Source organism: Euleptes europaea, chromosome 15 (genome assembly GCF_029931775.1).
Source record: "Euleptes europaea isolate rEulEur1 chromosome 15, rEulEur1.hap1, whole genome shotgun sequence".
NCBI lineage: Eukaryota > Metazoa > Chordata > Lepidosauria > Squamata > Sphaerodactylidae > Euleptes > Euleptes europaea.
Window position 1 is genome coordinate 38,070,126 of NC_079326.1, and position 26,514 is coordinate 38,096,639.

General features: G+C 41.6%; 2 protein-coding genes across 2 annotated transcripts; both read left to right on the plus strand.

The window, feature by feature from the left end:
- The first annotated feature begins 2,752 nt into the window (after positions 1–2,752).
- On the plus strand, positions 2,753–3,491 carry PHOSPHO2 (phosphatase, orphan 2). The gene has a single exon (XM_056861462.1). It carries the CDS (start codon positions 2,769–2,771, stop codon positions 3,489–3,491), a length of 723 nt encoding a protein of 240 aa, XP_056717440.1. The 5' UTR covers positions 2,753–2,768.
- Positions 3,492–11,988: 8,497 nt separating this feature from the next.
- KLHL23 (kelch like family member 23) lies at positions 11,989–16,798 on the plus strand. The gene is made up of 3 exons (XM_056861499.1): positions 11,989–13,201; positions 14,145–14,297; positions 16,488–16,798. The coding sequence occupies exons 1-3, from the start codon at positions 11,989–11,991 to the stop codon at positions 16,796–16,798; spliced, it is 1,677 nt and encodes a 558-aa protein (XP_056717477.1).
- Positions 16,799–26,514: the final 9,716 nt, after the last annotated feature.

The window sequence follows — 26,514 nt, forward strand, 5'->3', positions numbered from 1 at the left end:
TATTTCTAGTGACTTATTGTCTTTTCCAGCAACTCTTGTATTCTCATAATGTGACCAAAATATGATAGCCTCAGTTTAGCCATTTGGATTTTTAGGGAGAGTTCAGGCTTGATTTGATCTAGAACAAAAGTTAATACCCTAGAAAAATTCCAAAATGATATCCACTCAAAATAAACATCCAGAAACTAAAAATATCTTTAGAATATGTCTAAAAATATCAAAAATAAATCCCACTGATTTCAATAGGATTAACTATATGGACTTACAGTTATATCCAAAATCTTTATGAGCAAGCCTGAATATTATCAGAATTCTGTTTTCCCAATAGCAAGTGTGTTTCTAAGTTATAGTCATTTTGTCATTACATTTGTTACTTTGTCTAAACAGGGAAACATCTTGGACTCACACTTTTTTAGCAGCAGCATACCCAAGTGTATTCATCTCTCTTCATGTGCAGCTGTTATACAGTTCACAGGACAAAACTGAGTCACATTCCATATCTTATATGTGATACACTCCAATGCTTCCAGGTTTGAAACGTCAGAGCATCAGCCAGTGAGTATCATTGTGTTGTCCTGCTGTTCTGTCTTTTTTTCTTGTGCGCTACTATTACATTAGAAAGATCAGCCTTAAAACAATGATAAAAATTTCTATGCTTATATTTTAGTTTAGACAGGTTTGACGTCACACTTTAGGTTAGCCTTCACACTTTTAGTGATATCCACTGCTTGCTGAAATAAATGTGTGCATTCTAGTTATGTGTGAAATGTTTGTAGGTTGACACCAAAGTGCAGCTTGTGGAGTGGCCTATTCAGTTACATAGTAGTCCTGTTCAGATGTGAACACACGTACATCCTGCCTGTACGTGCATACATCTGTTTGTAAGTAAGACCCTACACACATTCTCTTTAAGAATGAAACTAGTGATTGATAGCTGAGTAAATGTGGGGTTTGAATCACATGTTTAGCTGTAAATGTATAGATTGTAAGATGAGAATACCTCAAAGCGCATACAAGGAACGACCCTTTCCTTTTATTTCATCCTCATCTGACCAAAGGTCTTGAGCACTGCATGCATAGGATAAAATAATTTTAACATTATAGATTATTAAAATGTACAACAGAAGTAACTTTAAATTCTTAAAATACTTGAAACACTTTAATATTAAAATCACAATAACCAAGAATTGAGTTACTTTACATGCATAACAGTAACTACAATAATAGTAATATCACTAGTTAACAATAGTTTAACCATGTCATGTCTTTAAGGAAACTATTACAAGGAACAATCCAATGTACAGTATACAATGATTGTGCATGGCAGTCACAGTAACTTTGAAACAGAGCTATTACATTATGGTATAGCTTGATTTTTTTTTAAGCCACAAGCTAAACATTCTTCAAAAATAAAAATACATTAAATGTGGTGACCTTTCATTTTAAAAAAGCAGGCCAGTGCTCAAGCTTGACAGAAAGGCATGTCTATGTCCTCCCCCCCACTTCCCAGCTACAGGCTGTGATGGTTGGTGGATAATGAAGACTGACCTTCACATTCACAAGGGCATTCCCCAACCTTCCTTTAAGCTTAGAACAAAACATAATGTACGATATGATAAATTTGCATTGGGCTCAACTCTGGCTTTGAAGCAAATTCTAGTACTTAACACTGATGAGTTAAATCTTGGTTAATATCGAAATGTTTTGGAGAAAGTGACCACACGAACCCATTCATTTGTTTAGGTATGTCGATACTGCTTCTCTTCCCACTGGGGATTCAAAGAAATAGAACGATATAATTAAAACAAGCAAAAAAATTTATCTAGATTATGTCCCCTGGTAAAGATAAACATGATAAAATCGTCTCTCCTCGGTCTTACAGAAGCAATGATTGTTCATGCACATAAGACCGAAGGGGCTGGTTTCAGGCCTTTCCTCCATCCATCGTGCCATGTGGCATATGGTTCTGGAGGGCTTCCCAACCATCAGCAGTGCCTTTTGAAATCTACAGGGGGCTGCCTGGGAAAAGGAAGGTGGGGAAAAAAACCCTTCTGCAAACTGACTCCATGTGTGTGGATCCAGCGTCATGCCCTTCTGCTCCAGCACTATACCTGCTTATAAACACATTACAGGTTGAATATCCCTTATTCGGACATCCGATATCTGGACTGATCTGAAAACCGGACCTTTTGAGCTGGCATGCAGGCATTACTCACAGGCCCTCAGCAGTGCCATTGATGGTTCAATGTACACAACATTATTTAAAAAATATTGTTTAAAATGACATTCAGGCGATGTGTATAAAGTATATATAAAACATGCATAAAGCATAAATGAATTTCGTGTTTAGACTTGGGTCCCATCCACAAGATATCTCATTATGTATATGCAGAAATTCCAAAATATGGAAAGATCCGAAATACGGACACTTCTGATCCCAAGCAGTCCGGATAAGGGATACTCACCCGGTATATGCCATTGTTGTGTTATAGGAAAGCACAAGATATTCCTTACCCATTATAAGAAGAGGCCCTTTTCTGTGTAACCTTGAACCTACCGTGTATTCACTTGACAAGGTTGTGCATGTTTGGAAACTTGGGAAATATTGCAAATTTTAATCTCGTGGTTCCTATGCTTTCAGAAACATGGTAAATAATCTATCAGGCTTTTTCTGATGGATTTCTTTTCAGTATCATGGTCAAATATACTTAGTTCACTTCAGCAAAACAGTTTTATCTTATTTCCAGGCTGACATTTGTCTGACAACAATGAAGTTCCTACTGGTTTTTGATTTTGACCATACAATTGTAGATGAAAACAGTGACACCTGGATTGTGAAATGTGCACCTGATGCAAAAATTCCTGGTGAAATAAGAAACTCCTATCAGACAGGATACTGGACAAAATATATGGGCAGAGTTTTCAGATTCCTGGGAGACAGCGGAATAAAGGAAGAGGAGATGAAAAGGACTATGACAACAATACCTTTCACAGAAGGAATGAAAGATCTCCTAGAGTTTGTCGGCAAACACAAAGACTCTTTCGATTCCATAATTATATCAGATTCCAATGCAATATTTATTGATTGGATTTTAAACGCTGCTAATTTCCGTCAAGTATTTAATGAAGTGTTTACAAATCCTGCAAGTTTTGATGGATGTGGCTATCTTACGGTGGAGAATTTTCATGTTCACAATTGTGCACAATGCCCCGTAAACCTCTGCAAGAGGAAAGTCTTAGAAGAATTCTTAGAAAACCCTTCAAAGCAGAGGATGAAATACTCCCAAATTTTATATATAGGCGATGGTGGAAATGATCTGTGCCCAGTAATGTGCTTAAAAAAGGATGATGTTGTTATGCCAAGGCATGGATATAGGTTACAGAAAATGGTTTCTCAGTTGTCTCAGGATGTTGTTCCTTTGGAAGCATCAGTTGTCACTTGGTCATCTGGTATTGAGATATTGGCCTATTTAGAATTGCTTATAAAATGATAAAAAATGTAGTTCTAATTCATACCAATGAATAATAATAAATTGGTGCTGGCATCTCAATATTCTTATGCTATGGCCATTTATTCATGAATGTTAGAGAAGAACAGTTGATGGCGCCATTTTGATTCATTGTCTTCCATTGTGCAGTTGTGTTGGGGGAGATTATAGGAAAGAAATATGCCTGAGTGAAAAAGTACATAATCAAAGAAACAGATGCTAGAGTCATTGCAGAATATCTTTGCCACGTTATCACCTTGGAGAAATGTATTTTTTATTTTGTTTTTTATTTACTTCATTTATACCCTACTTTTCTTCCCAATGGGGACCCAAAGCGGTTACAACATCCCCCGTTTTATCCTCACGACAATCCTGTGAGGTACGTTAGGCTGAGAGTGTATTCCTAGCCCAAGGTTACCCAACGAGCTTCCATGGCAGAGAGGATTTGAACCCAAGTCTCCCAGCATTAATTTATTATTGTCATAACCAGCTGTCAGCTTCTTCTCAAGTCCTTTGCATCTCCATACCTCAGCTGCTACTAGTGAAAAAAATCCCTCCGCCTACACTATATGTGAGTGGAAGATCATTTCTGTAGGTCCTGATCATGTCTTGTAAGTTTACTGAGGAGCAGCTGCTTCCATGTGTCACAAAATGAGTTTAAAATTGGGACTGATTTTGTAACAAAGCCACAGATTTCCCAATTCAGCTTGGCAGCCACCCTTCTTTTATATAGCTAGCACCCTCTGGCACATTCTTTACTAAATAACCTGTATAATTCAGTTCTGTCGCAGATGACACAAAATGAAAAGAGGAAATAGTACAGAAGCAACATGCACAAAGAATAAACTTGGACAACACCTGAAGGTTGTTTACACTCTTGATTTTGCTTGTTCACTGTTTTATCTGAAAATGTACTGCTTGGAAATCAAAATGAACAATGCACTGAGAGGGGAATGTACTCTTTCTTTGCAGCTAGCAGAGATTTAGCAGCTATTGTCTGGTTGCCATTTTCTCTACGTACATTTACTTGGAAGTTAGCCCTACTAAATTCAGTGGGATTTTCTCCCACGTAAATATGTATAGGATTGGCAGCTTAGAAGTAAGAATGTCAGTAAAATGACAGTCCTGTGCATTATATAGCGTTCGAATTAAGAATGTTTCACTGCCATAGACCCTGTTCTACTGCAGTCTTCTATGCTACTGAGACATACATTTTATGCATCTTCATAACTGAGGATATCGCCCAAGATTATGTAATTCATCTTCCCATGGCATTTTATTAAAAATAACCTCTGCAATGGAAATTTTAAAAATATGACATATTTATAAACAGTGTTGTGTTGACCTTTTTACCTTATTGTGAAAGGTGATTGTGTTGAAACGTATTTGAGTAAAGTGTACTGGGTTTTTCTTGTTAAGTTTTTGAAAGCGTATGTGATGTTTGAAATTGGGGGATAAGGAAGGGCAAGGCGCAAAAACTTGATAGTTCCTAGCCGGCTTCCAGATCCCATTAATTTCATGGCAATCTGCCATTTGAAGAGTTTATTTGAGACTCAAGGACTGGCAATGAATTTACTTAGAGATCTACTTATAGTTCAGTTGTTATTTTGTCTGAATACAATGTGCCTACCGCAACTGTACACTGTCTAAGATAACAAAGATATAATTTTAATTTATCCTGTTTGTAGTTTTATATTTAAGGATCCATGTTTATATAAAGTATTTAAATATTTTATTAAATAACTGCATTTTAATTGAATTTATTGGAGTTGTAAATGAAACTGAAGTATACAATCAACAGAACAACAAATGTGTGTGTGAACAGTTCTGACACTGGGAGATAATGTTACAGACATACTCTGAGTGTGTTCATTGCTTGCGGAAGAATGAAACTACTATGTGGCATGTTCAAGAGCAGCTCTATCACTGTTCCCCCAGTGAAATAAGACTGTCTTCTTGGATAGCTGAACAGTGCAAACAGGGGAAAAAATTATTAATAGAAAAATAAGATTAAGATATATCCATAATTCACAGACTCTTTAATAATTCAATCTGAAGCAGAGTTATATCCTTCTAAGGCCATTTAAGACAACTGTGTGTTTTGCTCTGTTTAGGATTACCCTGTATGATGGTCAGACAATTGAAGATTTATGTCAGAACGTAAATCTTTCTAAAGTTGTTGCCACTTTCCTAAAAGACATAAAAGGGTTGGCATAGCAAAAACTTGCTAGCTGGGATTAAGTTCGGAGGCTGTGGGGTCACTACTTTCTTTAGTCGCTTTTTAATATTTGTCTCGGGGCTTAGGCTTGGCAGTTCCTTGCTCATAGATCTCACTTTGCTGTGTCAGTTGGAAGACTTTGACAAACCTGCTTCTCTTTGTAACATATATTTAGGGCAGGTGTCCTAAGGTGAAGTGCTGAAATGAGGGACAAGCTTTATTATAATGTTCTCTAAAATCTTACCATCTTCATTTTAACTAGCATTCCTACGGTCCACTATTGTGTTTCATATTTGCAAAGCAAGTGTGCGTACTCGGGATCTGTTAACAGGGGAGACATAAGCGATTTGTACTACATGATCCTGAGTATGCACACTTAAGTACTTTGTGGATCAGGTATGCCTAGTGAAGCATTCTTTGAAAGAAGCCAACAGCCCACAGATGTGGTAGGTTAGGCTGAGAGGTGTGACTGGCCCAAAGTCACTTGGCAAGCTTCCAGGGCAGAGTGGCAATTTGAACCTGTGTCTCCCAGATCCTATTCCAACACTCTTACCTGCTACACCAGGCTGGCTCACAAGCATCTGCAACTGGTACGTCCCTGTTTTTGCATCCTTTTGGGAAACCAGGAGTTTGAGGAGATGCGATAACTAAAGTACTTTGCTGGTGACTGGGAATCTGGCAGGCACCCTACCTGGTGTTAAACTTCTACACACACACACACCTGAAAACAGCGAGAGTATGAAGCAAAAGCTGTTGAAGGAACTGCTGGTTTGCTTCCCTTGTAAGCTGACCATATTTCCTTGGGACAAAAATGGGACATCGGGATGGCAAAAACGGGGCAGGGCTTACTGGTGTAACCCGACTGGAGCACTTTGTCTATGAGACTTGACCCAGCCATGCCTGCATGCCGCATAAGAAACGCCAGAAGTGAAGGAAGCAAACGTTGGAAGCGTAACGAGGTGCAAAACAGGACAAAACTGACCTTTCAATTAAAAAGACAGGACGGCTGGGCAATATGATGAAAACGGGACTGTCCCTTTCAAAAGGGTAGGTATGGCCAGCCTATTCCCTTGGGCTTCGCGGGGGGGGGGGGGGAGAAGGCTGAACTATCCTCTGTCTATGGCCTTGTTGGGAGCAGAGAGACATTGGGGGTGGGGCGCGAGGGAGCCAGCGGAGACACCAAAACAGGAGGCGCTGCCAAGCCTGCTCCCATCTGCTCCCCCAGCTGGCGAGCTGCAAAGAGAAGTCTCTTCCAAAGATGGTCAGAGGGGCCGCCGCTGAAGCCTCCTGTCCTCTTTTTTTTTTTAAAAAAATATTTTTATTATTTTTCAATAATTGCTATACCTCTCACTTGACAATACATCCCATCTACCAATCTTTGAATCAATAAAAATTATTAGGTGTATGTCTTCAGTATTAAATATAATTAATTATAATGGACTTCCCCCACTGACTTCCTCCCTCCCAATATCTGGTGTCTCCTTTGTATTAATATTTTCTAATCCTTATAAGTCATTATTTTAATGTTATACTTTCCCCTTATTGAATACATTTCGATAAGCCATGATAATATAATAATAATAAAGAGAGGAGAAAAAAGAAAACCATTTAAAAAAAATGAAAACAGAGACATAGCAAAACTCATTAACTTAAATTTTCTCCAGTCACTCATCTCTGTCGTAAAAAAATGGATTAGATCTTTAAAAACTTCCCAAGTAAAAAAATTAAGTTGGTATCATTTTTCCTCTAAACCCCCCCCCCATTTCCCATATTAAGAGTCAAACTGGTATTCTTCCGACTTTCTTAACCCTTCTTTTTGGACTTTTTCCTCTGTCTGGAGTTGCTGTCGCCACCTGCATGCTTTCTTGAAGCGGTGGTCTGTCTGTGACAATCTTGACCCATTGCCCCTTGGGCTGTAAAAAAAATATTTTTATTATTTTTCAATAATTGCTATACCTCTCACTTGACAATACATCCCATCTACCAATCTTTGAATCAATGCCCTCTCCTGTCCCCGGAAAACAGGGCGTGCGCCCTAGGCGCGCGAGCACCTTCTCACGAGGCGCTTCCCTGCTGCGCCTCTTTCGCCCCTTTCCTTTCGCCAAGCCAATCGGAGCCGGCCCCCCACTCGCCCGTCGCCCGGCAGCGGCGACCCAAACAACGCCGGGGTGGGGGGCAGATCGAGCCAAAGCGGCCCGCCTGCTGTCCACGAACCGCCCCACCGGGCAGAGTGACCTCCTCTCCACGGCGAGGACGCGCAGGCAGGGCGCAAAGACGCAGCTCCTCCTGCCGGCTCCACGCTCCTTCCCCTATTTATTGACTCTCCAGGCTGGGAGGCGGGAGGGAATCAGTGCCCCACGACCAATCCTAGCCGCTTGCAAGAGATGTGGGTCGGGGGCTTTCCCGGCGATTGGCATTGATTGCCAGGCGGGGACCTCCTCCTCCTCCTCCTCCTCGCCTGCCTTTGTGTTCGGCTCCCCAAACGCCTTCCCTCCTCGGCCGAGCCTCCCTGGCAGATTGAGTGGCAGAGCAGGTGGGTCTTCCCGAGCGAGCTGCGAGCGGGTCTGTCGGGCGCATTGGGCGAGGGCTGGTGGCGAACTGACGGCACCCGTGTTGTCAGCACGCATTTCGGGGCGGGGGGGGGATTCGATTACTTAACTCTTTTTGGTTTACAGTGGGTCGCCGTGTTAGTCTGTCTGCAGTAGTAGAAAAGGGCAAGAGTCCAGGAGCACCTTCAAGTCTAACAACAATGTTTTCTGGTAGGGTATGAGCTTATATGTATATAGATAGATATAGATATATATATACACACACACACATATATAGACATACACATATATATACATAATTCACAGTGGGTCACCGTGTTAGTCTGTCTGCAGTAGTTGAAAAGGTCAAGAGTCCAGGAGCACCTTAAAGACTAACAAAAATGTTTTCTGGTAGGGTATGAGCTTATATATATACACACACACACACATATATATATATATATAGACATACACATATATATATATAATTCAAAGTGGGTCACCATGTTAGTCTGTCTGCAGTAGTAGAAAAGGGCAAGAGTCCAGGAGCACCTTAAAGACTAACAAAAATGTTTTCTGGTAGGGTATGAGCTTATATATATATATATATATATATATATATATATATATATATATATATATATATATATATATATACACACACACACACACACACACACACACACACACACACACACACATATATAGACATACACATATATATACATAATTCAAAGTGGGTCACCATGTTAGTCTGTCTGCAGTAGAAAAGGGCAAGAGTCCAGGAGCACCTTAAAGACTAACAAAAATGTTTTCTGGTAGGGTATGAGCTTATACACACACACACATATAGACATACACATATATATACATAATTCACAGTGGGTCGCCGTGTTAGTCTGTCTGCAGTAGTAGAAAAGGGCAAGAGTCCAGGAGCACCTTAAAGACTACCAAAAATATTCTCTGGCAGGGTGTGAGCTTTCGTGAGCCACAGCTCAACTTCTTCAGTTACAGCTAGAATGTGAATCCATCTGTCTTTAAGTAGAGGAGAGTGAATTCAGACAAGCATTAGTATGTCAATGTGAACAGTATGTCCATGTGAATAGCAGACGTGATGGGATTAGGGGTGGTCTGCAGAAGAGTCTGTGATGTCCAGGGGAGAGATGGGTGTGGAGAAATCGGCAATGGTCATGAGCCATTAATGCAAGGTCTTTATTCAGCCCCGGTAAATGCATTGACTTTAGTTTGAATATCAACTGTAATTCAGCAATTTCTCTGTATCTGAAGAAGTGAGCTGTGGCTCACGAAAGCTCATACCCTACCAGAAAATATTTTTGTTAGTCTTTAAGGTGCTACTGGACTCTTGCCCTTTTCTATTACTCTTTGTTTGTAATCCAGGCGGGCTGGGGGGAAGAACTGGCTTCGCGCACCTGCATGTCTGTTGGAAAGGCTGCTCCAGAGTTTGTAGCAACAACGGCTTTTCATTGATTCAACCTAGAGCTTTTCTGTGGAAATAAACTGAACGGATGCCACCCACCACAGCTTCACAGCTGATGGTGGGTTTTGGTCCTTGGTTAACTGGCTGTCCTAGCTGGGATAGTGTTGAGGTTTATAAACAATAAAATCCCCCCCCAAAAAAAATATTGGCTCCCTTTCTTCACCTAGCGCACCTACACTGGTGGTATAGTACTTCTGTTAGTGACTGAATAATTTTTCCTAGACAACTTATTTTTATCACACACCTGTGTTTTATTGCATAGAGTAAAAGGGAAACAGAATGCAAATTCAAAATATCCTACTATTTTGTTGTTTTTGGCTTCCATTTAAGAAAAATAAGTGATGTCTTTCAGACAAAGGTCTGAGGCATACGGGGCTATTACAATGAGAAACTGAGCAAACATCAGCTTGCCTGGACAGAGCCTAGTGTATATGATTTTGAAATTTCAAAATGAATTATGGAATAAAAGTGCAGGCAATGACAAGGAAAAAATTCAGTGACAAAATATCTATCCATCTCATCCATCCATCTATCTAGAGCCAGCGTGATGTAGTCCTTAAGAGTGGTGGTTTGGAGCGGTGGACTCTGATCTGGAGACCTGGGTTTGATTCCCCACTCCTCCACATGAGCGGCAGAGGCTAATCTGGTGAACTGGATTTGTTTCCCCACTCCTACACATGAAGCCAGCTGGGTGACCTTGGGCTAGTCACAGCTCTCTCAGCTCCACCTACCTCACAAGGTGTCTGTTGTGGGGAGGGGAAGAGAAGGTGAGTGTAAGCCCGTTTGATTCTTACTTAAGTGGTGGAGAAAGTCGGCATATAAAAACCTTTCTTTCTCTCTCTCTTTCTCTCTTTCTCTCTTTCTTTCTCTCTTTCTTTCTCTCTTTCTCTCTCTCTCTCTCTCTTTCTCTCTTTCTCTCTCTCTTTCTCTCTTTCTTTCTCTCTTTCTTTCTCTCTTTCTCTCTCTCTTTCTCTCTCTCTTTCTCTCTTTCTTAATGTGCTTATGCAATCTTTACACTAAGAGACATCTGACTTTGCAAACAGACAAACATGTTAGTGCTACAATCCTATGCATACTTACCTGGGAGAAAGCCTTACTGAACTCAGTGGTCTTGCTTCTGAGTAAATATACATAGGATCAGGTAGCAAAGTTATAATTATGCATTACTAAGAGATATTGTTGTACGTTGTATTTACCAAGTACTGGAAGCAAACTTGATTGAGTCAGAAGGGCCTGAAAGATGTGTCCTACCCTACTCTTCAGGCCGGTACATACTTTTCTCTAGGGCAAAGCAAAACCTGGATCAGGGATCTAGATGAACCAGTTGAGGATTTATGCTGTAAAAAGATGATAGAGATTGTGGTGCCAGCCTACCATTAATGTATGCTTAACTTTTCAAGATTTTGGCTCACTGAAATTTTACTCCGGATAGAAGGATATAAAAATGAGAGCAGGACATTGGTGGAGTGTTTGTGGTACAACTCTACCATGTGTGGTGAAGTTGTTCAAAGATCTCAGAATTCTGAGATGATTAAAACATAGTAGGAAACTTGCATTCCAATTTCCTAAGAACTTCAAGTTGTGTTTACATAAGGCTTATGGAATGGCACACTATCGCCACTCATACAGATCTATTTTATATCTTTTAATCCTGGCCAAATTATTAATAGAGATTGTAAAACCATAGTTCTTCCTTGTACCACACTTTGGTGAACAAGTTAAAGTTGGCAAAGTCCAAGCCACTCTGCCTGACTTCCTACTGTTTTGGCTGCTTACTTGGATCCTTCTGAGATTCCTTATATGGTTTATCCGTCCTAAATGCAGCAAATATTCGTGGATTTACATGTATTGGAGATGGGCATGGCCATTTTGAATGCAATATAATACTTTTCTTTGTTCCTTGTAAATGTAACTCTTTGTGATTTGTTCTCACAAATGAGTGAGGGGTTATAAGGAGGTGCTTTGGGTCCTTTTTCTCTTTGAAATTGTCTGAGTCGCTTATTTTAGAGAACGCACCTTTTTTGTGTGGCTTTGCCTTATTCTATTTTCCTATTTGTTGCTATGGAATGTTGTGGGGTTTTTTTTTGTTTTAACTCCCCCAAATTAGAAATAAACACTTCAAAGAGAGACTTCAATCCTTTATGCACCAACTTTGGAGAAAGCTCCATTGGAAAAGGTGGGTATTTACATGTGATTAAACATGCATAGACTACATGAAGTTCACCACCTTAGCATTTCTGACATTTTATTGCAGTGATGGCATTGACTGGCCAGGCGGAATATACCTATCTATATAAAGACCTCTCTCATCCTGTGGAGTTCTTAGATGCCTTCAGAACATTCTACCTGGATGGTTTATTTACTGATATTACACTTCAGTGTGCTTCGGGTGTGATTTTCCATTGCCATAAGGCCGTGCTGGCTGCTTGTAGCAACTACTTTAAGGCTATGTTCACTTCTGATATGAAAGAAAAGTCTAAGAACCAGATCAAACTTTCTGGGCTCAGTCCCACCACCCTGGAATCCCTGGTGGTCTATACATACACATCGGAGATTCAGATAACAAAAACAAATGTTCAGAGCCTCCTTCAAGCTGCAGATCTCCTCCAGTTTACCTCGGTAAAGAACGCCTGTGAACAATTTCTGATAAGACACTTAGACGTCGACAACTGCCTAGGGATGCACTCCTTTGCAGAGTACCATGTCTGTTCAGAGCTAGAGAAGGAGTCTAGAAGGATATTAGTATCTCGATTTGAAGAAGTGTGCAGGCAGGAAGAGTTTCTGGAAATCAGCAGTGAGAAACTTCAGTTCATTCTCTCCAGAAAGAATCTCAGCGTTTGGAAAAAAGATGCAGCGATAGAGCCAATTGTTAAGTGGATATCTTATGATGTGGACAAAAGAACTGAGTACATTTATGATCTGCTGAGCTGTCTTGATATGGCTTTTGACAAAATGTATTTGAGGTCAGCCTTAAGTGTGCACAAGAAATGTCGGCTGAATGAAAACAAGGTCAGGTCTCTAATACACAACGCACTAAGCCATAACCCCAAAGCTGCCTCTATAAGGTCAACAGCTGTTATGTATGTGATTGGAGGATATTATTGGCATCCTTTATCTGAGGTGCATATGTGGGATCCTATCACCAATATATGGATCCAGGGTGCAGAGATGCCAGACCACGCGAGGGAAAGTTATGCAGTTGCTAGTTTGGGACCCAACATTTATGTAACGGGGGGTTATAGAACAGACAATATAGAAGCCATTGATAAAGTGTGGATATACAACTGTGAAGCTGATGAGTGGAGTGAAGGCTGCCCTATGCTTAATGCAAGGTACTACCACTGTGCAGTTACCTTGAATGGCTGCATCTATGCTTTAGGGGGTTACCGAAAAGGAGCTCCAACTGAAGAAGCGGAATTCTATGATCCTTTAAAAAAGAAATGGGTCTCCATTGCAGATATGATCAAAGGTATGTAATATATTGCATGCTGCTTGAATTATTTTCACTTATCCTTAAAAAAAAGGAGGTTGGGAAATAATTTAATTACACGCTTATTTTTCTACTACAGTATACAATTGATTTTGGCAAACAAAAAAGTCTAATAAGTACAATACTATTTGCTTGGATACTGTTTTGTCATTTTGCTTGGGCCTTCTAAATTTTACATGGATTGTGTTCTGGGATTTTGCTTTTGGGCCAACACGGTCGCAAAACAGCTTCTAAGCACAACAAAGTAACAAAGAAAAAGTAGTGTATGAGAAAGAGTGATTTGAATTATTGTTAGAATTAATTTGCACATTTAAATTTAAAAACACACCACAGTTTTCCTGTCCAACTGTCTATAATTTGTTGCTTGAACCATATTTCAATGAAATGTACATTCATGACACACATTACCCAAGTAACTCAAATGTCTGTGTTTGGGATATGGTTGTGTGTTTGTATTTGGGAACAAGAGAGGCTCCAGCTAGTGAGAATGATTTGATATTCAATTACTATTTAATTTAATTAAGTCATTCTCTTTGATTTATGCCTTGACAAAAGTTAAAGCCTGCATACTGGCTTATGCTCACCAATAGCTGCTCAATAAATTACACAGTTGTACTCACATTGTTTTTTCCATGCATTGAAAAGCTAGCTTTATGGTCTCATGCAAATGTGCTGAATATGCACATACTCAGAAAGTTTTGACATACTGTAGAAAAATAAGTTTATTGCACCATTGTCCTTTGCCTTATATTACCATTACAGGCTGTCTTCAGTATAAAATCCTAGAATGCAGTTGTTTAAAAACCTTCAGGTTTAGTTTCATGCCTATGCTATTAGTTGTGCTTGTAACTTGAATTTATTCGTGAAAATAATGTTGAGTAGTACTAAACATCATTTGAAAGCCTTTTACAAATTCATGCAGGGGTTGGAAATGCCACCGCTTGTGTCCTGAATGAAGTAATCTATGTCATCGGAGGTCACTACGGTTACCGGGGAAGCTGCACTTATGACAAAGTTCAGAGCTATCACTCGGACATTAATGAATGGAGCACAGTCACCACGAGCCCACAACCAGGTAAATTTTACTCCTGCTTGGCGTGGGGGGAAAAGTCACATTTATGTAGTTTGCCAGACCCTACATAGCAGAGATAATTATGCTTAAAAGGAAATGAATGGAGACAGGATGCAGGCAAAGTGGGGAGGGAACTTTACTGAGAAGCATTCCACTCTAGGAACATTTATGCGGGGTCGATTTTGATGCTCGCTCAAAGCTGCTTTTTAAAATCCGCCCTTTAAAATTACTAAGCTGCGGCTGTGATTTTTCATGGTTCCTTCAGTAAATGCTTTGATATGGGGGCGGAGCAAATACAAAAGGTCGCATTAAAGGGGCTTTTAAGAAATGTGAAGCAGGTATGTGCCGGCTTCGCAGTGACTGAAGAAATAAAAAAAAATATGCTGGGCACTTTCAGCACGTTAGCATAAATGACCTAGGCAAGTTCACAGGTGTGTGGTCTCTGTGTGCCATCTGGCAGAAAACGGCTGATGTACACTGACGCGGTGAACCTGGTAAGCAGGAGTCTCACTGTCTCTTTGGCAGCCATTGCCTTAAGCAGAACTGCTTGAGGGACATGGACAGCAATAATTCTAAATAATTTGCCTGGCAAACGTATCGTAATAAAGGAGTTGAAGAAACTGTAGTTTCAGTAGCGAGACTAATGTGGAGGAGGGGGCTATTTAATTGTTTTCCCACTGAAAATTGCCACCCTCATGTGGTTTTTATGAGAACAGAGGATAGCAGTACCGGTAAATTTTGCCTGGGAGGAGATAAAATAAGGCTTGAAGGTGAATGTTTTGGGTAGGAAAACAGGGTGAGGGGAAGAGTTAAATAGCTCCTGAAAGATATAGCCAAAATTATCACAGTATTAGTGGCTGCTTTTAAAAGAAATGAGGAGGGGGCGCTAAGGGACAGCCACGTTAGTCTGTTGCAGTAAAAATTAATGAGAATCTTGTAGCACCTTGAAGATTAGCAAAAAATTATTTCAGCCTAAGCTTTTGTGAGCTACACTTAATTTCATTAGATGTATGGAGTGAATATTATAACTGCAAAATAATTACACACTCCATGCATGTGATGAACTAAGGTCTAACTCAGGTGTGGGGAAACTTTTTCCTCCCAAGGGCCATTTGAATATTTGTAACATCATTCGGGGGCCATACCAGGCATAGATCTCCCAGCGGGGTTGGGGAGAGAATGGAGAGGCTAGGGTTGCCAGGTCTCCAGCAACTACCTGGAAGTTGGCAACCCTAGGAGAAACTATGCAGAGAAGGGAGGGAGGGAAATAAGGAAGGAAAGAAAGAGGGCGCGAGCGGGAAGGAACCTCCGTGGCTTTTCTCCCGACACATGTGGGCGGCCCTGTGGCAGCCATGGCGGTGGCTTCCGCAGGAAAGTCCCACGGGCCGCAGCCAATGATGTCGCGGGCCGTAAACGGCCCGTGGGCCAGAGGTTCCCCACCCCTGGTCTAACTCATGAAAGCCAATATTGAAATAAAAATGTGTCGGTCTTTAAGGTACCACAAAACTCTTGTTTATCTGTGTGTGTGTTTTTTGCGGGGGAGTGAGTGAGTTAGAACCAGAGAACTACATATAAGTTGTAGGGTGGATAAGTGACTGAGAAGGACATCAGTTGAAAATAGTTAATGCCTGAAGAATCTGACCACCTAATAAAGAAGTGGGTGTTATATTTGGCTATGTAAAGCTTTACTAACAGTGCAATCCTAAACAGAGTTACACCTCAACTGAGTTAGAAAGAAGTAACTCTGCTTAGGATTGCACTGTAAACTAAGTAAAATATATACCATGGATTTTTGAATGCCATCCTGTGCCAGTGTTAATGGCAGAAGAGTGGAATATAGCATTTTAATGAATAAAAATAATTCTAATGGTTGTAAGTAATACTATATTACAATAACTAAGATGACCACAATGCTTAGCTTTCCATAAACAGAAACTTTTAAGGATTCCCTTCTTACATGTATCGCTTAGGGGTATTTAGCTATTTTCCTTGCCTTCTTATAGCGGAAATCTGGATATTCCTTGCAACCCCTATGTATGACCTCCCTCCAAATCAATGCAGAAGTGTGTTTCAGTGCCTTTGAAACATGATCCCTAACTCCTGCTGCATTTCTCTGAATTGGCAGACCTACTATAATTTGAGCTTTCAAATGATTAGGCAATAGACCAGCATTTCTCTTTCCCCCCTCTGTAGAATATGGATTGTGTTCCATTGCACTCGAAAACAAGCTCTATCTTGTGGGTGGACAAACTACAATCACATATTGTTATGATCCAGAGCAAAAGGAATGGAAACAGAAGGCTGATATGATGGAAAGAAGGATGGAGTGTGGATCTGTTGTCATTAATGGGTTCATCTACATAACGGGAGGCTATTCGTCTTCTAAAGGATCTTATTTGCAAAATATTGAGAAATATGATCCTGAGTGTGATAAATGGGAAATTGTGGGCCATCTTCCCAGCGCGATGCGTTCACATGGCTGCGTCTGTGTGTACAACGTGTAACAGGAGGGGAATACCACCTAATGGTGGGATTTTTGCCTATTCATTATATGTAACACTATCCACTTCGGTTTCTGCTGGCGTTTATAGTTTCAAAGGGAAAGCAGCCCTTGAATCTCTGTCCCAGTATGCTGTGATCAACCTGAACTCTTTTTTTTGCACCAAGTACAATCTAACCTACTCAAACCTTCACAGCACCACTTCCATGCTATTATAAACTGAAGACTTGGGAATTTCACCATGCTGAACAACAGCGTTCTCTCTCTGTAAGTGAGCTCTGGTGAAGTCAAAAGTTTACATGTTACTTTAAGTGATCCTAGCAAAAGTATTATGCTGCTTGTTTACTTTGTATTTTTATATTATGATTTTTACAAACAAAGCAGTGCAATATATGGAAAACACGAATAAAACACCAATTCAGCAATAAATGAAGAATGGGTAATAACAGTAACAATTACTGTTCTGTGTATTTTTCTAAAGGAGCCCCATGGGTGCCAGTGATTGCAGTCTAATAAATACTGTGGGTTGTATCCTATTGCTCCACTTAGGGAAGGCCAATACATATATGCACTACACGTTGCTCCCTACATATTAATTTTAAATGCAGCTGTCAGGATAGCAGTCTTTAAGTGCATCATAATATAGGTCCCTTTATAACAGAACATATCCCTTATTATAGGACTGTGGGAAGTAAGGCAGTTACGTAACGTTGGTCCTGACAGGGCGGAAATCTCTGTTCCTACTCTGTATAAATGGCCTACTCCAGATGAAGTACGGAAGACAAACATAAATGTATTTGCATGGTTTGGCCTTTTCCAGACAAATTTCAGACTGGGTTAATGGGTTTCATATTTGTGAATTATTTTGCTGATTACTTTTGTATTTCACATTTATAAATGACTCGTTTTTACTTAATGGATGATGCAAATTTTGTTAGAGGTCCCAAAAGATATGCAAAGTATTGTATGTTGTAATTGTTCTTTCATTTGGCCTGTTCAGGATAAAGGATTTTATCTATTTCTGAGTTTATTTATTTAACATACTTGAGATGGCTATGTGGCATACAGAACATGCAACTGTGGAACCTTGGCTTTTTGAGGGCGGCGGGGGACACACCAGGGAGGATTGGCTTCTCTGTGATCTGGTGGAGTTAGAGTGCTGGTCTAGGATATGGGAGACCCAGGTTAGAATTCCCAAGGAAGCTGGCTGGGTGACTTTGGACCAGCCACGTACTCTCAGCCTAACCTACACCTCATAGGGTTGTTGAGAGGATAAAATGGAAACGAAGAGAATTATATAAGCTGCTTTGGGTCCCAATTAAGGTATTTGGGTCCCAATTAATGAAGTAAAAGTGTTTTTTTTTTTTAAACTAAAATGGTCTTCATGAAGACAGAGCTATACACTGCTGAGCAATGACTAAATATCCCTAAGCATTAAAATCTAGGCTAACTTTTTTATTAAGATGCCATGTGAAATATCATACGGTATCTCTACAATGTTCATAATGAAATCAATGAAATCTGTGACTATAAAAAGGGATTAAACCATGAACTTCAACAAGTAAGGTTGCTGGAAAGATAGTACTGATTGTCACATAATGCCTGACCATATCCCACAAGTTAGATCCAAATGTGAACAACCTAAACAATCAATTAAAAACAAACAAAACTATACCTTGGGCTCCTGTTGATTTAAAGTGTATTTAGCTAATGGTACAATTATAAGAACACTTCCCTGAGAATAAACCCCACTGAATAAACTGTGTAGGCTTCTGAGCAGACCTCCTTAGGATTGCTCTGCAAGGTGCAGTCCTATGGAGAGTAACTACAATCTAAGCCTACTGATTTTAATAGTTGTGGACTGAAGAAGTTTTGTATAGGATTGCACTGTAAATACAGTACAGTGTTTGGAAGTGAAACCTTGAAATAAATAGGATTTACTTTCACTTCAGTGGAAAATGCTTGGAATGATAAGCCATAACAAGGCTATTTGGGGTAAGTCTGCAGTTTTCTGTGTCTGTTATTTAATCTGCAGAAATGTAAACACTTTGATATCTGGGCAATGATTTACATGAGCCAGTGGCTACCTGAGGAACTGCCTACTCCCTTATTAATCTATCCGACCACTGCAGTCATCTTCGGAGGCCTTGCTTCAGGTGTCCCTGCCTCCTAAGGTGGCATCCCAGGAGAGAGCTTTTAGTGGTGGCTCCAAAACACTCTCCCCAGGGAGATTCATCTGTCTCCTCTGTTGCCATCTTCCACCAATGGATGAAGCCTTTTGTTTTTGTTTCATTTGGTGTTCCCTCAGTGATCCCTCCCTACTGCCCAATGTTTTAATTGTTTTTAATGTATTTTAGCTCTCGTTTTAATTGTGGCGCAGAGTGGTAAGCTTCAGTACTGCAGTCCAAGCTTTGCTCGCAACCTGAGTTCAATCCCGGCAGAAGTTGGTTTCAGGTAGCCGGCTCAAGGCTGACTCAGCCTTCATCCTTCCGAGGTCGGTAAAATGAGTACCCAGCTTGCTGGGGGTAAAGGGAAGATGACTGGGGAAGGCACTGGCAAACCACCCCATAAAAACAAAGTCTGCCTAGTAAATGTCGGGATGTGACGTCACCCCATGGGTCAGGAATGACTCGGTGCTTGCACAGGGGACCTTTACCTTAATTGTTTTAATGATTTGTTTTTCGTTGGTTTCAATAGTTTGAAAATGTAATTTTATTATGTATGCTTTAATTTGTTAGCCACATTGGTGGCCCTTATGAAGGCAAAAAGGCAGGGTATAATTTTTTAAAAATACAATTTATGATAATAAATACCTCACTTGGGGAAAACAAAAGAGCTATTATTATGAATTCAACAAATACTGGCATTGAGGTAAAATTCCTTTGGGTATAGTGGATGAAGGAAATTGTGATATCTAGATTATTCCCCATTGCCAAACAAAACAATTTGCATCAGCATGAAGATACCTAGAAAGGGATATCAGCATGGCAGGCGCAGTGCCATGACCCATCCGTGCAGACGTTTACAATCGGTACGCCGCTGTTACAGTCATGGCTCCTTTTGAGCTCTGCCTTAAAACTACGTTTTTTAAATGTCTTGTCTGTAAAAGTGGAAATGAATTAGAATGTGTGTACAGTTTTCACATTTTTATATTGCTGTGATTGGATTGATAATGTTGTCGTTATTTAACTTTAATTTAAAATAAACATGCTACATGATGGCCAATGTTTGTGTCACGTCTGATTTTTCCACGAGCCAATGTAGTGTTTTCTAGACCTTAAAGAAGAAATCTGTTCCATGTAACTTCTATTCAGTTATAATTTGACTTAAACAGTGGAATCTTGCACACAGAACAGAAATCATTTCCAAGTAAATATAGTTTAGGTTCAAACAAATAATATTGTTACACTGAAGGACCCTAGCCTTCCCTCCCCCAAGTGTACCACTGTTTCTGCAATTAAAACAAACAAACACCAATCATGTCTGAATGTGGTGCAGTGGTAGAGCCGCTGTTTGGCATGCAGAAGGTCCCAGGTTCAATCCCCGGCATCTCCAGTTAAAGGGACTGGGCAAGTAGGTGATGTGAAAGACCCCTGCCTGAGACCCTGGAGAGCCGCTGCCGGTCTGACTAGACAATACTGACTTTGATGGACCGAGGGTCTGATTCAGTATGAGGCAGCTTCGTGTGTTTGCGTGCAATCAAAACAAGGCAGTGTTAAGCCCCAGCTGAAGAGCAGCGGTTATGAGATGCATTTAATCTTATCGTTGCACATAATGACAAAATAAATATGTTATACCCAATTTTATGCACGTGAAGGAAGAAAAGACCCACAGACTTCTATGGGTGTGATCCCAGTCACGGGTTCATAGGTCTGCAACCCTAACTACATAAATGTATGCCTCTAAGGCAGTGTTTCCTACACTTCTAAAAGCTGGAGCACATTTTCTTCTGTGGAGGGGCACATTACTTATCTCACGACATTTGCTTTTTTTAGAACGTAGAAGAATCATCTACCAACAGAGGAGCTCAACCCCTGCGCCCGTGTTTGTGAGTCACTGTTCTGGGCCGCCGTCCAAATGGAAGGAAGGAGGCCTAGAGACTCATGACTTATATTGGGATACATTAGGCCCTCTTCTCCATGGGTGGGTAGTTTGGGCTCTTGGGAACCTTTTCATGAATTTGTGACTTGCGGTAATTAGCTGTTCTCTCACAGCCCACGAATGCATTCCAGCAGCTAGTTTCAGGATTGTTGTTCTAACCCTACTGAGATTACAGGAACTGTTATGTAAGCTGTGTGCGGAAGCCGGGGGTCTGATAGAATAGGTAGAACTTCTCCCAGGAAAGCAGTTCAGGAACAGTGTGCCCTTCCAAAGGGTGGCAAAACAATAATTCCTCATGTATGCTTCCTTCATAAACATATCTTACAAAAAGGAACAACTGTGCCATGTTAGAAATGTCAGTTGTTTCATCTAATTGAATTGCAAACTTTGGGCTGCCCTTAAGCCTAGTAATAAGCTGCTGGAATTGGTCATTACTAATTTCGGAAATTCTTTTGGAAACAGTATCATTCGATAAAGGAATTTTACGAAGTTCACCCCCATACTTTTCCCTATGAACTATTTCTGACATTTTAATAGCAGCAGGTAACACGAGATCTTCTCCTATTGCGTAGGGCTCTTTAGTTTTTTGCAATTAAATAAGAAGTTTCATAAGAAGCAAGTAAATCCTTTTCATTTACAGCAGCAAATTTCTCAAAACATTGTTTTTCTTTATTTGAAGACTTTAACAGTCGTTCAAAATATTCCTCTGGTTTATCGCAGTACGCTGCATGCTTGGTGTTAAGGTGTTTCAGATTGTCTGGTTTCATGCTCTCCGCAGCCAAAACTTCATTACAAATTAAGCAAAGAGGTTTTTCCACACCATCATCATTATTAGAAGTAAATCCATATTGCAAAAATGATTTGACATATTTTCTTTTCCTTGTCAATTAAGGGGTACTACAACCTGGTAGCGAAGACTCTGCCGCATCGTCATCAGTATTTTTCCTTCCTCTGTCGAAATTTAGCCACTTATCCATAACCGGAAAAAAATTTTGTCCTAAAATATAAATATTGCTAATAATGTCTCAAATGAATACTAGCTTTAGTTGAAGAAATTACATTTGTTTGTGCTTTATTTTAAAAAATGATGTTCACACTTAGGTACACATACAGCGGTGATGGTGGAGAAATATTATTAAAGGGCTTTTGTCTTCACTTGCTGCAATTAAACACGTATGTTTCTGTAAAAAAAGGAGATATCAGCAATTTTTAAAATCAAACATTCTAACACTATACAATCCCAACAAACTCATCTGCATGTGCACACACATACACACTTCAAGAGTGGCTGAGGATTCCTTTTCTTGTTGTTAGTTGTATCTAGCAATAAACTGTGCTTAAGGCCCACTGAGCTTCATGTTACCACCACAAGCCCTGACCTGCAAAGTGGGGAGAGTAGGTAAATGAGCTGTACGCAGTGAGTTTGGCATTTTGCACAAAAAAACAAACTACCAAGAGCTGTCAGGATGGCACCCAAAATGCTGCCCTGGCACGAAACAATCAATACTACCCACAACACATTCAAGGAAACTGTTGACGAGTTTTTAATAATTAAACCACAAGCTACAACCTGTTGTAGCAAACGAGGCCTGCGCTTCAAAATATTGTCGAAGGCTTTCACGGTCAGAGTTCATTGGTTCTTGTAGGTTATCCGGGCTGTGTAACCGTGGTCTTGGTATTTTCTTTCCTGACGTTTCGCCAGCAGCTGTAGCAGGCATCTTCAGAGGAGTAACTTCAGAGGAGTTACTCCTCTGAAGATGCCTGCCACAGCTGCTGGCGAAACGTCAGGAAAGAAAATACCAAGACCACGGTTACACAACCTGGATTACCTACAAGAACCAAGGCATGCGCTTGCTTCTGTCCTCGCAGCAGGAACCTCCACGAGGATGTACTAAAACGAATGACAGGATTGTCCATTATGGGAGAGTCTGCACAGCCCATTGAAGACAATGGGAGCCAGGAGTGCCAATTGACTTGCATGAGCTCCATTGAAAGATATTACAGCATGTGGCAGAATGGGCCTGCTCAGATTCTCAGGCCCTATTCCACTCCTCCCCTCTCCCAAGGATTCTCAACCTCTCCTGGAAGAGGTTGCCTCTTTCTCTTTTGGGGTGACTGCTGCCACCCCAACTGTTGTAGGACCTGCCCACTGGGGTGGGGGTCAGTTCCCCCCCACCAGTGTCCCTTTCAAACCCTGAGGCCTTGCCTTAGTGTCTCCCGCTTATCCCACTTCTGAGCACCACAGGGACAAGATACTGCCTGGGGTTGCCACTGGAGAAATAGCTGCTTGCAAACTGCCAGCCTTCCTCCCTCCTGCCCCCCCTGTTTTCCAATAGCGTGTAGGAGGCTGAAGTTGGTTCCCAGTTCGTTCCCTATTTCCAGTTCCTTATTCGCATTTCCTAGTTCCTGAAGGACAATTTAAAAGCTCTGCAACCCAAAATAAGGATTGGACCACCACATATCATACATCCTCACATTCAGGGGACAGTGCCCTCTGAGGGGGTGCACACTGGGTCTTGATCCAAAGTCCGGTTCTTGTGCCAGCTGCTCCCAAGTTGGGTGCCCCCAGGACAGATGCACAAACAGACACGGGCTCAGCTGCACCCCAAAATAATCTTTGGACCACCCCACATTACACATCCCCACACTCCAGAGACTGTCCCCTGTAAGAAGACATGCAGCGGTGCCCGGTCCAAACAATGGTTATAGCACCACTGCCTTATTTTTGGGTCCCCACCATGAGGCCTGCATTTCAATGAAGATTTGGATAAGGAACTGGAACAGTTGTGTGCCCTCTGCTTCCCAAAATAAAGTTTGGACCAACAAATATCACACTCCCCCACATTCAGGGGGCTGCGCCCTTCAAGGAGATGCATGCTAGGTCCTGATCCAAAGTCCGGTTCTTGTGCCAGCTGCTCCCAAGTTGGGTGCCCCCAGGACAGATGCACAGACACTGGGGCTCATCTGCACTCCAAAACAATCTTTGGATCACCCCACATTATACATCCCCACACTCCAGAGACTGTCCCCTGCAAGAAGACATGCAGCGGTGCCCGGTCCAAACACTCTCAGGCCATTTATGCATGGGAGGTTTTGCATTGGATTTGCCGCTCTTTAGATGCACATTTTCCCCATCTAAATTCTCAAAACTCAACAATAAGCCCCCATGTGGAGTTTTGAGAACTTGGATGGGGAAAATGTGCATCTAGAGAACGGCAAATCCAAGGCAAAGTTTCCCGTGCATAAATGTCTTTTGTGTTCTGAGAATTTGGATGGAAAAAATGTGCATCTAGAGCAGGAGAGAGGAACGTCAGGCCCGGGGTCTGTTTAAGGCCTCGCAAAATCATTTGGTCTGGCCCTTTGTGGGTCCTGGCAGATCTCTAGGTAAGAAGGATCTAAGACTGGTGATCTGCCCCCTCCTGCAAACAGAAATAGCCTCTATTCAAGGCGGATGCTGAGAAAATGAACCTTTTCCCCCCTTGCAGAGGAGTCATTAGCTATGGAGCTGCTAGGACTGCCCAAGAAACTGTGTTAACCCTTTCCCACCCAGGCCATGGAGGAACGTATTCCCTCTACTACAAGAGGGCTAGGGGCGGAAGTGGCAACAATGGAGGTGTTAAAGGGGGGACCCAGAATGCTTGGGGGGGGGGAGGTCTTAGCCAGTGTGTCCTCGTTTCATCCCTGCAGGAGAAGGTAGCAGGAGTCAGCTGTAGAATCCGTCCCTGACCATGCGGCACAGGAGCAACTCTGGTGTGTAGCTAGACAGCTACGCCTGGCTGGTGCAACAGACCATCCTGTGCCACCAGGTGGGCAAGTATGCCACCGGTTGGAAGGCTGCCTGCTTGCTCGCGAAGGGGGGGGTCATCTGGGCCAGCTGCCTGCTTGGGGCTGAGTCGGCTAATTTTTAAGTTGATAATTTTGTATGGCCTGCGAATGTTATAAATATCCACACGGCCCTTGGCGGAGAAAAGGTTCCCCACCCCTGATCTAGAGAGGGGCAAATCCCAGGCAAAACCTCCCACGGTATAAATGCCCACAAAAACTCCATCAGATTCTCCCCAAATTTGCACTGCTCCCTTTCCCTCCCCCATACATAAATACTACAGATTTTTTTGGGGGAGGGAAAAAAAAAAGAACAACCATCCATATTATGGAACACAACTTACACAAATCCTCTGCGGCTCCTACTTCTTCTCGTTCTTCAGAATTCAGTAGTAGAAAAGGGCAAGAGTCAGTAGCACCTTAAAGACTAACAAAAATATTTTCTGGTAGGGTATGAGCTTTCGTGAGCCACAGCGTGAGCTGTGGCTCACGAAAGCTCATACCCTACCAGAAAATATTTTTGTTAGTCTTTAAGGTGCTACTGGACTCTTGCCCTTTTCTACTACTGCAGACAGACTAACACGGCTACCCACTGTGAATTATTGTAATGCCTGAAATCATTATATGCTATGGGAAATGTATTGGAAATGTATTCTTTGATTTGTAATATATTCTTTGTACTCAATAAAGTATATCTGCACTCATGAACATGCCACACTCAGCATATTAGAGGTGGCTTGTATAGTTACACCAAGCACTTGCATATGATACAGGCCTCAAGTATAAGAGGCCCACTGTTGCTCCTTAGTTAGAAGCTAATTAAAGAATCCATAGATGGCTTTAGTATGCTTGCATAAGCTGGTTTTCCAGACATAAGAACCAGCTAGGAACCCTTTGCCCTGACCTGGATGGCCCAGGCTAGCCTGATCTCATCAGATCTCGGAAGCTAAGCGAATCATCCCTGCTTAGTATTTGGATGGGAGACCACCAAGGAAGTCCAGGGTTGCTGTGCAGAGGAAGGCACTGGAAAACCACCTCTGTTAGTCTCTTGCCATGAAAACCCCAAAAGGGGTCGCCATAGGTCGGCTGCGACTTGATGGCACTTTACACACACACACAGGAACCCTTTTAGTTAAGCTAAGCAGGGTCAGCCCTGGTTAGTATTTGGATGGGAGACCACCAAGGAAGGCCAGGGTTGCTGTGCAGAGGAAGGCACTGGCAAACCACCTCCGTTAGCCTCTTGCCATGAAAACCCCAAAAAAGGAGTCGCCATAAGTCGGCTGCGACTTGACGGCACTTTACACACACACAGGAACCCTTTTAGTTAGCCTTGGCAGCTGCCTGGGTCCATGATGATAAGAACTGCAGTAATTTAGGATCAAATAGAAAAGCACCTGACCATGAGGGTCTTCACTGCTCATTAGTGAGAATGAGATCACCATTTCTATGTAACGCCTCCGAATCTCTAATAGGGTATTCAAATCCTTAAATATCTATTATTGGTTCTATGTCCTGAAGCCATGTATTTCGTCTTTTGTTACCTCCCATTACCAAAGATTATATCCGTGCTTGCACTCCTTTTGATGTCGGTGCGAATTGCCCTGCGCATTTGGGGCAATTTTCACCCGGCAGATCTCTAGCTCAGAAGGATGCTGCCCTGCCTGAATCTCTTGGGGACAGCAGAGCTCCAAAGCAAGTCGCTCTACGTGGCAGACGCTTCGAGCCACCTCCGGTCGTGCCTCTTGGCTAAATGTTTGACCAAACACAGCAGGCTAATTTTTAAGTTGATAATTTTGG